The sequence below is a fragment of the Triplophysa dalaica genome, chromosome 23 (assembly GCF_015846415.1).
Source record: "Triplophysa dalaica isolate WHDGS20190420 chromosome 23, ASM1584641v1, whole genome shotgun sequence".
NCBI classification, from domain to species: Eukaryota; Metazoa; Chordata; class Actinopteri; order Cypriniformes; family Nemacheilidae; genus Triplophysa; species Triplophysa dalaica.
The window spans coordinates 9309637-9324226 of NC_079564.1; the positions used below are offsets into that span (position 1 = coordinate 9309637).

The 14590-nt window shown below is 37.3% G+C and overlaps 2 protein-coding genes across 4 annotated transcripts; both read left to right on the plus strand.

Moving 5' to 3' along the window:
- Positions 1–983: 983 nt before the first annotated feature.
- otulina (OTU deubiquitinase with linear linkage specificity a) lies at positions 984–2282 on the plus strand. Its single transcript, XM_056737632.1, has 3 exons — positions 984–1094; positions 1321–1442; positions 1862–2282. Exons 1-3 carry the CDS (start codon positions 984–986, stop codon positions 2280–2282), a joined length of 654 nt encoding a protein of 217 aa, XP_056593610.1.
- Positions 993–14298, plus strand: LOC130413360 (fibrous sheath CABYR-binding protein). Of its 3 annotated transcripts, none has more exons than XM_056738500.1 (11): positions 993–1094; positions 5386–5791; positions 5887–6909; positions 7780–7956; positions 9317–9685; positions 9992–10077; positions 10180–10286; positions 11233–11376; positions 11910–12038; positions 12136–12405; positions 13082–14298. In XM_056738500.1, the coding sequence occupies exons 2-11, from the start codon at positions 5637–5639 to the stop codon at positions 13274–13276; spliced, it is 2655 nt and encodes an 884-aa protein (XP_056594478.1). In that variant the 5' UTR covers positions 993–1094; positions 5386–5636; the 3' UTR covers positions 13277–14298. The 3 variants fall into 3 exon arrangements, with proteins under 3 accessions (XP_056594478.1, XP_056594479.1, XP_056594477.1); XM_056738501.1 differs by lacking the exon at positions 993–1094 and adding an exon at positions 3441–3781 and having other exon boundaries at positions 9995–10077; XM_056738499.1 differs by lacking the exon at positions 993–1094 and adding an exon at positions 3442–3781.
- The last annotated feature ends 292 nt before the right edge of the window (positions 14299–14590 follow it).

Sequence of the window (14590 nt, forward strand, 5' to 3'; positions counted from 1 at the left end):
TGTGCCTTTTTTCTTTTGTGGAAAAATGATTGGCGTCAAATATTATCCTGAAGAATGTGAACAGTGCTAAATTTCATATTAGTAAACTTATTGATAAATTTAAAACTTCTGATACAAACAAAACTAATGATCCCAACTATATAATTTTGTTGTTTGGTTACCACAATACTTCAAAATATATTATTTCGTGTTCTGCAGAAGAAAGTCATACAGGTTTGGAATGACACAAATTATTAATAAATTAGTCAATGTCATAATTCTTTGGTGAACTATTCCTTTAAAAAGTATTAGAGAGTCACTGAAAGAAAGCTATCAATTTATTCATCAAAATGATATTCATATCCAAAATGTTTTCCTTGTTTTCTCCTCTTTTGTGAATATTAATACTTAATGCATTTTTTACAAAAGAGTATGCTTATTATTGCTTAAATAAAGTTAATAATTCAAATAATAGTAATAATAATTCCTTGCAAAACTGCAAAATAATTCCATATAATAGAATACCTATTGTGTGGGCTGTTGAAAAATATAATCCTCCTGGTCCAATAGGGGGCATTTATCAATCCTTTTGCATGTTACATTTTTTGGGAGGGGTTGCAAAAATACTTAATTTAAAGGATAAATAACCAACACTTTTGTTGCTAGATAAATAAATACAGAACTTTACATAAAGTTAAGTACTTTTGAAACATTACACAGTACTTTTAGATTTGTTTCATGCTCATCACGTCTCACGTCACAGCATGAATGATATATCCAGCAGGTGGCGATGTGAGGCTTTGATGCGCTCGGGAACTGACAAGAAGAAGAAAACGCATTCATATGCACTCTGATGACGTCAGTCATATGACCATGTGGATGTGAATATGTTTCATGGACCCTGTCAAAGGCCGAAACGAGCATCTTTTACCCATCGGATGCTTTTTGACGTTTAGTTGACGCTTAGCGGGATTTAGCGTTGCGAGCAGTAAATTGTAAACATCATGTCGTGGGTCAAATCAGTGGCATCTAGCGAGGATGTGTTCGACGAGGATGTGGATGATATTAGTCTACTGAACAAAGAATGGAAATGCAACATGGAAAAACGCGCAAAGGTATGTGGACGGTTATTTATCTGGGATGCACATTTCGCAACATGCTGTGGCGAGAGATGTTTTATCAGTCGTTTCCTATTCAAAATGTGTCCATCGTACGTTTGGCAATGTAAGGGTTTTAAAGCCACCCGTGACACACAAAGGGCAACAGTCGGGTTAAAAACTGTGTGTATAGCGAGTGAAAGCAACGCAGTCTAGAAACGACTGCCATGTGGTTTTCTGTCAGGATGGTTTCAGAGATGGCACTGATGCCGGGAAAGCAGCGTCACTGCAGGTTGGTTTCAACATGGGATACAGAGAAGGTGCCACAAAAATGAGAGCCTTCGGTCAGCTCAAAGGAATCATGAGGTAAGCGATTTTATTTTCGTCATGACATTGTTTTGTGAAATATTTGAAATATTTTCACATTTGGAAATGCATTGCATAGGTTAATGCACATTTGGATATGCATTGTGTAGGTTAATGCACATTTTAAAATGCATCGGATAGGTTAATGCACATTTGGAAATGCATTGGATAGGTTAATGCACTTTTGGAAATGCATTGGATAGGTTAATGCACTTTTGGAAATGCATTGGATAGGTTAATGCACATTTGGAAATGCATTGTATAGGTTAATGCAATGTAAGTCGCTTTTGGATAAGCGTCTGCCAAATGCATAAATGTAAATGCATTACACTTATGTGTTGGCTTTTATGTGAATGAACTTTAATTTGGACATTTCATTCATTTTGGACCACGATCACACGTTATTATTTCTTTCGCAGTGCTGTGCGGTGCTGGTGTCATTCCCAGCTCCCCGGAAGCCCGGCTTTGGCATCCGTCACCGATCTGCTCCAGAAACTGGAGATACACGAGGAAGGATTGGTGGAGGTCATGAGGAAAACCCAGGAAAAGCCTCCACCTAGTGTGACTGAAATGATGGATGACATGGAAGACCTAAACGTTGAGCAGAAGAACCATAGTGGACATTCGGACACCTATACCAAAGATGGAGACTTATGTGGGAATGATGGGGGGACAGCTTGCTGTGGCATGGTTGAAGACTCATCAAGGATTGTTTCACAGAAGTCTTCCTCTCTAGCAGACAGTTTTGAGCAGCTACTGAAGTGCTGCTTGGACTTAGTCACAGAATTGGGGCTGCCCGAAGAGCTAAAATGTCACATTCAGCAGATAATAGACAAATGAAGATCTGAGGCAGTTGATGGTGGTGATGATTTCAGCAGTGTCTGTGCTTTACATCCTGTCTGGGCAGGAAACGGGCTACAGTGAGCCTGTGATCAAATAATAAACTGATGGATGACCCAAATTGAGGTGATTTTTATTTTATTTTAGTGCTGTGATTTTGTAGAGTTACACAGTTTTAGTGGAATGGTATCAGTTTGCATACTTTTGCCTCTCCGTGTAATATCAGTAACCTATCGAATTCGCTGAGAGCGTAAAGAGCCTATTAAAAGGGAGGGTTTGCCAAAAATAGAAATTCCTTCATTTATTCACTCGTAAAAATGTCATTCCAAACCTTTATGACTTAATTTCTTTTGCTGAACACACACACAAAAAGTATTCTTCAGTGGCCCTCATTGACTTGCATTGTGAGCACAAAACTACGGAGACATTTCTCAAAATATCCACAGAGGGAAAAAGTCATAAACAGGTTTTGAACGACGCGATGGCGAAATGATGACATCATTTCTATTTTTGTTTGAACTATTCCTTTAGAAGGGTTAGCAGGATATTTAAAAACCAATGCACAAACAACTCAAACTTCAGTTTCTCAAAATAAAGATTCATTACAGTCTAACTCCCTTTGTTTGTATTGTCAAGCACATAAGTGATTAAACAACAATTGTCAATACCTTTGTGGTGAATTATATAAACATTGTATTGATAACACTGTACATATATATTGAGTTACAATGAAAGCATGTTTTACTGAAAATTAAAGCTGTTTATGTAACATTATTATTGCCTCAACGTTGTCTAAAGTTAAGCTTGACACATGATTCAGATATTGTGTAACTATCCTTCTGACAAATAACTTCAGAATAGAACATTTACAGCATTCAGATGGGATTTAATGGTTACAATAGGAACTATAATGGCCTCTGGGGGTTTCCACTTGTTATGTGATGGGTTCTAACAGAACGTGTTAGGAACCAACAGGTCAAACCTCGAATACTTCTGGAATAAGGTGCAAAACACTACATGCATGGATTTGGTTTCCATTGTTGATTCCTAAATTTATTAATAATGGAGTTGCAGTAGGTATTGGGAAATGTCATCACATTTATGAATAAACATTCATCCACAGCCTTTGAATTGGACTAACTCCTAAAGTACACCGGCTGTTTATGCAAGTCCAAGCTGTGTACTGTGTTTGAAATGGGACCTTTAGACTCATATTTCACTTCATTGCTTTAATCTGAGACCCTTTTTTTGTAAAGAATATAGTGAATTAATACACCAAACAAGCCTGGCTCTCTGTTCACCGATTTATTTTTGTTGACACGCATGAATATAACTATCACGAATCTGTGTGGAACCATGAAGTTCTCAGTGTTTGCTAGGAGAGTTTATTCATAGACGGAAACTGAAACAACACACGGTCCATTAATACACGTCAAGCTTCCTGGAGGCGAAAATGGTGGTTTGTCTCGACAAGCAAAGTCGAAAGTCTCCACATTTAGGTAGGAATGATGATTGTTGAGAAACTTACGATGACTTCCGCTCATGATTTGTCGATATGAAGTATCGATTCATTTAACAGAGAATGTTTCGTATGACGATCACGCGCTGCAGTGTCATCATGTTGACAGTTGTGCTTATGGTGTCTTATTAAAATGAATCGGCGTGCTGATTTGCATGTTAAATGTCTTCGTCTTTCTTATAGAGTTGACGTTTAGTGTCTGCTGTTGTAAAGTAAGTTTGTGAATCGACTTCAGATGTGCAACTTTTGCAACATGTCAGCGGTAAACAATGTCTTCAAATCTGTGCCATGCAGCGCAACACTCCCCCGTTCTCAATGTATAACTATACAAACAGCACGTTACAAATACTCAAAAGATTAAATATTGCACCCACAAAACTAACGACGGGAATTACATGTTTATCAATTTACTAGTTAAAGGTCAATGTATGAGTGAAAATCATCATTCAGAAAACATTTGAAATATTTATGAACGCTTGTCATTATAGAGTGCTCGTGACCAGTGTTGGGTGTAACTCGTTACTTAGTAATTAGTTACTGTAATTCAATTACTTTTGTCTTCGTTGTAAAGTTAGGGATTACTCTTATTTTTTCTGTAATTTAATTGGTTACTTTGATGTAATTGAACTTAATACTGTGTAATATATTCAATAGTGGAAATGACATTAGAAGTCTAACTTTTAAATGTATGCTTTGATGTATGCTTCTCACATTTGTATACGTTGATAAGTTAATAAAAATCATTTATGTGGTTATTTATTTATTTTTTAAATTAATTATATAAGCCATTTCATGTCTTTCCTGAATCAATACTAATCAAGGTTGATGTAGGATATAGAAAGTAATTAGTAGTAAGTAATTAAATTATTTTTGGAGGGAGTCATTTGTACAATAATCTAATAACTCTATTGAATATGTAATTAGTAACTAGTCATTGATTACTTTAATAGAGTAACTTTTTAACAGAGTAACCCAACACTGCTCGTGACGTAAGCAACTTTTAGGTTTATCGTCTCTGAATTATTTCGAAATTGAATTATTGTACATATTTACTTAAATGGTCTGTTTTTAGCTAATAACTTTTTCATATACTTTTAATTTGGGTTGTTTTTATCTCAAATGAAAAAACAATACTATTTACTTAAAAAAATAAGTAAAATTCTTCGAACTATAGTGTACGTTTTTTAATCTTACTGTTGTAAATATAGTATACTAGAATTTACTACAGTTTATTAACTTTTCACTGTAGTTAATACTACAGAATACTGTAATATTCTATAGTAATTTAATAATTTTAATGTGTAGTTACTTATAATTTAGTTTAGTTCACTTAATACTACTGTACGTAAATATATATATGACAGATTTTCTACAGTTAATTGACTTTTCCCTGTAGTTAATACTAAGAAATACTGCGATATATTATAGTAATAATATGCTTTTATTGTGTATTTACCATAATTAACAACAGTTTACTAAACACTTTAGTAAATACTACAGTATTTTTTCGTGTTGATTGTATACTTGAACATATTCTGCATAATGTAATATTAATGTTCAGCTTTGTCTGTTTTGTCTCAACAGGTTTGAACAGAAGACCATATACTGCTGTTTAGACTAGCCTTACTCATGCATTTTATTTACAGACACTGCTCAAATGTATCGGTTCGAGATACATAAGATCTTGTCTGGAGACATATTTGTATATGGCTAGTCCCCTGGACGGCTAGTCTTCTTTTTGTCGGCAAGCAGCTTGCACCAGATAACCGGACATCCCTCAGTCTGAACCTAGATAAGTGGATTTATTGCGAGGTATCCTTACATCCTGAGACAATATGGGGAACTGTTGCACGAAATTCTGTGGACAAAAAAACCCGTGTGACCATACGGAGGATGAGACGAAGGGCTTGTTGCACAGCTCTGAGTCAAAGACATCAACCAAGGCAGAAACAGAACCTTGCACCAGTCCCATCTCAGACGAAGAGAAAGGGTAATGTAAAGATTTGGGCATTTTGAAGTTGCTTAAGTGTATTTTTCATAATATGTTTCTCGAAACAATGACATGCGTTTCAAATATTTTAACAGGAATGAGGAAGAAACTAAACCGGAGCTGGATGAATCGGTTACGATTACCAAGCAGCCTGTGGTGGCTGTAACTCTTAAAGCACAAAGTTGTTACTCTTCGCAGATAGTTGTCTTACAAACTGAACATTCTCAGTCATCTGAAGGTCATCCGAATGCTTCGGTCGAAACGACAGAAGCACCTGGAGAAGCCGAATGCTTAGCTAAAGAAACAAAGACTGAAGCTGGGCAAGAAATCCCAAATACTGCAGCTGAAGCCTCAGCGGATGCACCTGCGCAGGCCGTTGTCTCGCAAGCAAAAATGGAACCGGAGGGTCAGCCTGAGTCGCCTGAAAGAGAAGACAACGCACCTGCGGGTGTTTCTGCAACAAGTCCGGACTCAACACCTGCACCTGTTAAAGAGGCACCTGCCGCGGAAACACCTGTTGAGGAGGCGACCTTGCTTGCTCAAACAGAAGCCGAGAAATCTCCTGAGTTAAAAGCACATGTTACAGATGAGAAGAACACACTTCAAACAGTGGAACAACCTTTGAGTGACATCACTGATGTGAAACATGAAGATGTGCAGAACGCAGGAGACGTTTCTGTGACAAACAGCAGCACACGACCTGACTCGCTCACTTCAGGTCAGTCGAATGATTTGGATGCTATTGAGAAAAGCTTTACTACAGTGACTAGTGAAGACATCCCCATAGAATCAGCAGCTATAGTGAAGAAACCTTCAGAAGAAGCCCGTTCTGAAATGGACAAAGTTCTGCAGGAATCCTCTGAAGGTTCTGAAACTCAGGAATATATAGAGCAAGTTTCTTCTCCTGTAGTGGATGTTACTAATGGACTCTCTCCTGATGTTGAGAACGGTCTCGTGAAGGAGTCTGGCAACCTCGGCAATGAGAACGAAACGCATGCGGATGTCACAGTGGTGGAAGAGGTGCCTCAAAAAGAGGACGCAGTCCAGAAACCCAATGATGAACCAGGAGATATTGAGAGTGAAGATCTGCTTTATAAACCATCTACAAATACTGACAGGTAATAAAGAGGAATGAAAACTAGGGTGCATTTTTCCCGGACACGTCCTGGTGTCCGCATGTCAAGTTAAAAAATAGTATAAAATTAACACTTATTTCTCTTGAGACGTATAATCATTGTAGTTTCATTCTTACATTGTAACATAACGGTTGCTTTTCTGAAATAAAACCTGAAGTAATAAACCTCAATGACGTATGTGGTGGACAAATGCGATCTCCGCGAAATCCTGGCCAGGACGTGTCCAGGAAAAAGAGAACGTATGGTATGTATGTAAACAAAGGAAGCAAAACGTGTTAGAATATCTTTAAGGAGCATTTTCGAGGTGTCAGGCAATTTGATTTGTGCTTGTGCACAATATCAATCAAAATCGAGTTATGTGATTAATTCTTCTGCGGACACAAAATAAGATATTTTGAGAAATGTCTCTGTACTTTTGTGTCTATACAATGGAAGTCAACTGGCCATTATTATTCGGTTATCAACATTCTTCAAAATATCTTTGTGTCCTTCAGATGATAAAAAAGTCATACATGTTTAAAATGACATGAGGGTTAATAAATGATGAAAGAATTTTCATTTTTGGGTGATCTATCCCCTAAGACTGAGAGGTCCGTTTCTCTTTAGGAGCCAAACTGTCTAGCATAGTTTTTCTTGATCAAACACACCTGAACCAAACTTATCAAGGTCTACAGGATCACTTGAAAATTACACGCAGGTGTGGTTTATTTGGGTCATTTGTCCCTTCAGGAGCAGGATTGGACAACCATGACCTAACATGACAACAGTATTAACTATTTGCTTTGTTTATAGAAGATTCTCTTACACGTATGAAGTTGATTGGTTTTAATTTAGTTTGTCTTCTGTTACAAGCACTATTGAGGTGGATGTACCTGAAGTTATGAACTCGGTCAAAAACAAAGAGAAGAACGAAAAGATTGCACAGCAGGTTCAAGAGGCCGCAGAACCCACTCAAAATGGCCTGAACTCCACAAGTGCCTCAGAGGCATCCACTCCAGTTGAGAAGACCATATCCTTTGAGCAAAAAAGGTTAGTACAGCATTTAATTCTGGGATTGTCACCACTAGATGGCGCAAAACACTCAGTTTTAAAGTTCTAATGGTGTTTATTGTAGATGTTAGCTTCCTGCGTCAACTCTTTAGGATTATCTTATTTCCATCATTATTTCATTTGTATTGATATTGATATTGATAGCAGAATGATGAATTTACAAAAGGGAAAGTGTTTGTCAAGCCAAGCGAGACACATGTCAAGTTCAAGTAGCACCATTGTGTCACCATTACTTCCAGTTATCACATTGTTGTCTGCTTTGGTGAATGAGTCACTGGAAACAGTATACGTTAGTTGTCTTTATGCTTTGGTCTTCTTCTTGTAGTTACGGTAATGCTGTTTGTAACTTGTATCTTGGTGTGTTATGCCTAAGCTTTGTTTGTTAGGATGTTTTTACAGTTCTCAAGAAAGTTGCTGTCTAAACAACATTCCTGTCATTCCTACTTAAAGAAAAACCTGTATTTGCGGTCGAGAGAGTTTGCAACCCTTAAATATAGTTTAAGGTTAAAGATGAAATGCCCACATGTAGACTTTGTCATTATTTTGTAAATTTGTTTGCAATGTCTGAAAATAATTTAAAATAAAAAATTTATTTCTAGTTTTAACGGTAAGCCTATTGCATCAATTTAAAGAAACACTAAAGAACTTTTGCTCATGATTTCCCCCATGTGGTTGATAAGCGCAATTGTGTGTTACCTGTGTCGTAAGTAATGTCGCTGTATAAGCTTCCACGTGGGCAGTGCAATACACGTGAATTTGTAGAAGTAAGCTGGTGGAACCGCCAAATGCAGAAACATCATTTGGAAACCATGTCACACTCCTTCGCAGGCAGGAAATGAGCGGGGATGTGTGTGCCGACCCGAACACAGAACTTACAGAGAGTGGTTGTAGCCGCTATGAGGCTGCTCAGGTAGCAGTGGCAGTAGAATTTGTCTGGTTAAAAGTTTGTTCTACCTCTGAAATATTTTTTTAAGGTCATTATTTTAAGGATCGTAAAACTACAAAGTATTGCTTTAAATGAAAAGGTGAAAATAAACACCCATGCTCCAAAATGCAAGTTACAGTACTGTTAATGCACACTAGTTTGGGACTTTGTAGGTTGGGTCATTGGTTTAAAGTAATTATACATGTTTGATTATGTTTTCTACAATAAATGTGTATGTTGAAACCTATACCTATTTTAAGGGTGATAAAGATACATATTTTTAAGATATTTGGTGCATACGATATACATGGACCCTTTCCAGATATCATAAGTTACTGCTCATCCAACTGTTTTTAAATTTATGTGCAATTTATGTAAAACAGTTTGTAACCACAGCAAAACGTTTATTTACAGCGAGTCTGTAGCGGTTGAAGCCCCTGAGGTCAAAGGTGAAGTTATTGCACTGAAGGAGGAGATATCACCAGAGCCACACGATGGTAAAGAGCCTGAACCTCAGCAAAGAGAAGAAGAAACGGAAAAGCAGGAGGTGGACATAGAGAAGCAGGATCAGGAAAAGCAAGAAAGGGAAAAGCAAGAACGGGAAGAGGAACAGAAGGAAGATGAAAAGCAGAAAGAGCAAGCTAATGTTGCCGAAGAAAAAGAAGGTGCAGAAAACACTGAGACGCAGAAAGCAGAGATCCTCTTCAGCAGTGAGAAAGTGGAGGTTCGATTGATACCTGTGACCTCGGAGGGGAGCGTGGATGATGTGCACAAGTTGGATGAGTATGAATCACCCTTTCATACAGATGTTCCTACATGCTTCAACAGACTGAAATGCTGTATAAGTTGCTGTTTACATAACTAGACTTTATCATGTTTAGTTTCCGAGAGAACTGAAATCATACCAAACCAAACCCTCATATCACTGAAAACCATTTAGACATGTCTTGCTAAATAATTATAATCCAGAAGTGTTTTGTACGTGTTGCAGCGCATGGTTCTTATTATAGCTCTTCCAAGTAGACTTCTCATGCCCATTTGTCATCTGTGAATATATCGTATGAATAATAGTTCCCCTTTATGTGTCAGAAGTGCAGACCTGTATCTGGGAGAGGAGGAAACTGAATTGGGAGCCAGTAAAGACAAGCCATCCAAAGCAGTGCTGGAGCTCACAAGTATAAATGATTTACTAGTTTGAATCACTGTGTATATTTCCCATTACAATCTCATTGATTGAATGCATTAAAGACAATAAATGGGGGTTCCTTCTCATCTAGTTCCTGGTGTTGAAAGCAGATGTAGTTTAGGTCCAGCAGTGGATATATTGGCCTACAGTGAGAGAGAATGGAAGGGCAACACGGCCAAAAGCACTCTGATCAGGAAGGTGAGAGGAAATCATAATTAGGGATGCATGATAAATAATAAATAAATCAAATAAAATGTTAGCCGATATATTATGCCGATAAATTATGAATGTAGTATGTAGATATTAATGGATCTGTATTAAAAAGGAACAAAACAATGGTGTTTGAAGCAGACTGCCGTCTTGAGACCTGCTAGACAGTTGTGGCTATTTAGAACACCGTTCTGGGTTGCTCTGGAAGAACATAATTATTTTGTTTATTTAATATTTAAGCATTATACCAGAAAATTTTAAAGTTAAAAAATCTTTAATTAGTTCAAAGTTTGCTTGGTAAATGATTTTCAGGGGGGAAAAACATTTCAGTCCCAAAAATCTAATCTAATATTTAGATACTGTAAATCGGCCAATGTATCGGTTATCGGCTTCCAATGTTAAAGAATTATCGGTCAAAATTAACATATCCGTGCATCCCTAATCATAATACGTCAATTTATTATATTATAATATGAAATAGTAAATTAATGTTTTAGTCATGGTGTAAGTAGATGCATATTGTACCCTTAAAGGGACAGTTCACCCAAAAATGAAAATCTACTCACCCTCGAGTTGATCCAAATCTGTATAAATAACATTTTTTTCTGATGAACACATATAAAGATATTTGAAAGAAGAGTACCAAAAAAGTTACCCCAGAACTGTTTGCTGTCCTACATTCTTCAAAATATCTTCTTTTGTGTTCAACAGAACAAAGAAATGTATGAAGCAATTTTTACGACTAAGGTAGTCAATGGTGTCCAAGAACTGTTGGTTACAAGCATTCGTCAAAATATCTTTCTCTGTGTTGATCAGAACAAAGAAATTTAAACAGATTTGGAACTCGAGGGTGAGGAAAGAATTTTCATTTTTGGGTGAACTGTTCCTTTAAATAAAACCTGAAGTATGATTTACTTTCATGTTTGTGATTCAGGGCTATACTGAGATGTCCCGTAGCTTCAACGCTCTGAAGCAGGTGAGAGGTGATAACTACTGTGCCCTACGAGCCACGCTGTACCAGGTGCTGGCAACCAGCACAAAAACGCCCACCTGGCTGCAGGATGAAGACTTCTTGTCGGTAAGCATAACTATGTACTCTTATCGTGGTTGTGTACAGACCATCATGTGAAGGATTGTGTCTTGTTCAATGTCCAACTGTGGTTTATAATCGCTTGGTAGACAAAACATTGGAAAGAAAAAGTTCCAGTGAAAAGAAAAACTAACCGTGAGGTTTTTGTTGGAACAGTTATGTGGTAAATAGACCTTCAATAGTCCACAACTCATTATTAAAGGAACAGTTCTCCCAAAAATGAAAATTCTGTCTCTATTTGCTCAACCTCAAGTCTAAATCTGCATAAATGTCTTTTTTGTGATGAACACAGAGAAAGATATTTGGATGATGCCTCTAAGCAAACAGTTCATATCCACCTTTGACTACCATAATAGGAAAAATTACTTTATAAATGTATTTGTTCTGTTGAACACAAAAGAAGATATTTTGAAGAATATCACTTGACACTTGACTACCATTTTCATTTTTCCTAGTATGGTAGCAATTGATTTGGTCCTGCGCTTTCCAACTCAGTTTAACAAACACTTGGTCCATCTCAGTTGCCAGATATCATTGAAGCTCAGAAGCATCTGATTGGTGGATGGGTGTTTCCCCCAGTATGCACATGGGGAAGCGAAAAGAATTCTGTTGAGAGGCTGAAACATTATCTGGACCTCCTGAAGAAAAAAGTAAGCGTCTTTCATGTTGTTTATTAAGAATTCATGATTACAGTGTGTTTATTCGCTAGATTGTATTTCGTGTATCATATGATGTGTGTTGATTCAGTGGGAGGCAGCAGCAGCCTGTGAGAGTCCGGAGGAGAGGCAGAGTGTGTGCGATCGTGTGTTTCAGGGTGGAGAGGAAGAATATGGTCTTCTGGAAGCGCTGAAGTTTCTGATGCTGGCCAAAGCCATCGAGCTTCACGGCAACATGACGGAGGATCAAGAAGTGCCTGTGTTCTGCTGGCTCCTTTTCGCCCGCGACACGTCAGAAAACCCGCAGACCCTCCTTGCCAATCACTTGAGCCAGATTGGATTCACTGGAGGGGTTGAACAGGTATAATAAACATTCAATCTTGTTTCTTTACTTAAACATGACTTCTTAGAGAACAGAAATTGAAATAAGACAAATATGTAGCTACAGTCACAGTCTGGCAGTTTTCATACAAACACATTTGACTGCAAATTTACTGATTGGTCAATCACAATCAAGCAACGTGTTAAAGTGAGGAAAACAGTGCATCCAACCGAGACAATAGCATCACATGCTTAAATGACAAAATTACATTGTTAAAGGAACAGTTCGCCCCCCAAAAATAAATTTTGCTATCATTTGTCCCAAATCTGTATAAATTTCTTGTTTTGATGAGCACAGAGAAAGATATTTGGAAGAATGCTTATTACCAAACAGTTGTTGGACACCATTGACTACCATAGTAGGAAAATTACTACAATTTTTTTGTTCTGTTGAACACAAGACATTTTGAAGAATGTAGGAAAGCAAACAGTTCTGGGTCACTTTTGACTACAATTGTCATTTTTTCTACTTTGATAGTCAATGGTGGCCAAGAACTGTTTAGTTTCAAGCATTATTCCAAATATCTTTTTCTGTGTTCAACCAAACAAATAGATGTTTACAGGCTTGGAACACGTAGAGAGTATGTTATTCATGACAGAATTTTCATTTGTGGGTGAACTATTCCTTTAAATGTACACATTATTCTGCATTGCAGGTAGAGATGTTTCTATTGGGCTATGCCTTACAGCACACCATCCAAGCCTTTCGTCTGTACATGACCGAAACGGTCGAGTTCGTCACACATTACCCGGACGACCACAAGCAGGAGTGGCCCTGCGTGTGCATTGTAACAGAGGACGACCGCCATTACAACGTCCCTGTCAGGAGGACTGTACAACACCAGCAATGAAGCATCACCGTGACCTAACAACAGAGACCTCGGAGAACACATCTGATCTACGGAGCGGCATGATTTTTTGTTTGTATTTGTTTAGTGGATGAACAGGTTAATGAAGGGAATTTACAGCGCTCGTGTTGAAAGCAGAAGTGCTCAGGTTTTTTCACTTCCAAAAGAATCACACAACTAACACGCTGCCTGTTTGGAAATACTGTGACGCTGGTTTAGAAAGAAAGACGCTTCTTTATTTAACCGTGGGGTTTTTTGTTTATTATGAACTGTTGGAAAACAGTTGGAAATGTGACTTTATCTGTTGTTGCTAAAAATACTAAAACGTTTACAACAATTTTAAAGAATATTAATTCAGAAGAATGTTAGTATGTTGTATGCCAAGGGAATTGAGATGGTGGTCTTATGAAGTCCATTTGATACGTATTTAGTCAAATTTGTATAAAATACCTTGTACAAAATTTCTGAAGATTGGAGGAAATCGTTGGTCATTTCGCTCTTGGAAAATGCCCTGTTTTAAACAGTAAGAGTTTGTTTTCCGTGATTTTGATGTTCACTGCCATGACATGTTTTTCTGTGTAGGCTTTGTGATTATGATTTTAATATCAAATCAGGCTCTATGGAAATGAGCATCAACAGCTACGGTAGTTAGACTGTTATAAAACAATTATGTCATCATGTTATACGTTTACATTGAAGTTCTTAAATGCTGGAAGTGACTTACGGTAACGTTTACAGGCAGCAGCCTCAGACACCAAGGAGTGTTTTAAATGTTAACGTTTAGCTCTTTATGGAGTTAAGCTACAACTACTTGCACAATAAGCCAGAATAAAGTCACAGTATGGCCATTATTTGTATTTGTGCCGTTTTAGTTTTGCTTTTAATTTTCATATTTATAAGCGACAAATTTCAACTTTTGTTGCCTAAAACTTGCTTTGTGATATAGTATTGGTTATGTAAAATGGACACTATTCGAGACCTGAAAGACAAGATCATTTATGGAAATAAAAATAAAATATGACTCACTTCAGTGTTGCAGACTGATTTAAAATAAACAGAAAGGAAGGAACAGCTTGTAAAACATTTATTTTAGAAGCACGTTAATGGTTTTATGATGGACGTTTGCTTACTTGCTAAAATACATCTTGAGGTTTGGCCAATAACACCTAATGATGACTAAAACAAGAGAACAGACAGAAATACGCTACATCCCTTCAAAAGATGTTAGAGCGCTTTGAACACAGAGGTACGTATGCTCAGGCTTATTTCATTGATTATAGTGCCGCCTTCAATACCATTACACCAGACATACTCATC

What these genes read in the sequence shown, in the direction of transcription:
- otulina (XM_056737632.1), top strand. Translation starts at nt 984, where the DNA reads ATGTCGTGGGTCAAATCAGTGGCATCTAGCGAGGATGTGTTCGACGAG. An exon ending in ACATGGAAAAACGCGCAAAG is followed by an intron (nt 1,095 to 1,320) that starts GTATGTGGACGG and finishes GTTTTCTGTCAG; the next exon opens with GATGGTTTCAGAGATGGCAC. An exon ending in CAGCTCAAAGGAATCATGAG is followed by an intron (nt 1,443 to 1,861) that starts GTAAGCGATTTT and finishes TTTCTTTCGCAG; the next exon opens with TGCTGTGCGGTGCTGGTGTC.
- LOC130413360 (XM_056738500.1), top strand. Translation starts at nt 5,637, where the DNA reads ATGGGGAACTGTTGCACGAAATTCTGTGGACAAAAAAACCCGTGTGAC. An exon ending in AAAGCACTCTGATCAGGAAG is followed by an intron (nt 10,287 to 11,232) that starts GTGAGAGGAAAT and finishes TTTGTGATTCAG; the next exon opens with GGCTATACTGAGATGTCCCG. An exon ending in AGGATGAAGACTTCTTGTCG is followed by an intron (nt 11,377 to 11,909) that starts GTAAGCATAACT and finishes GGTCCATCTCAG; the next exon opens with TTGCCAGATATCATTGAAGC.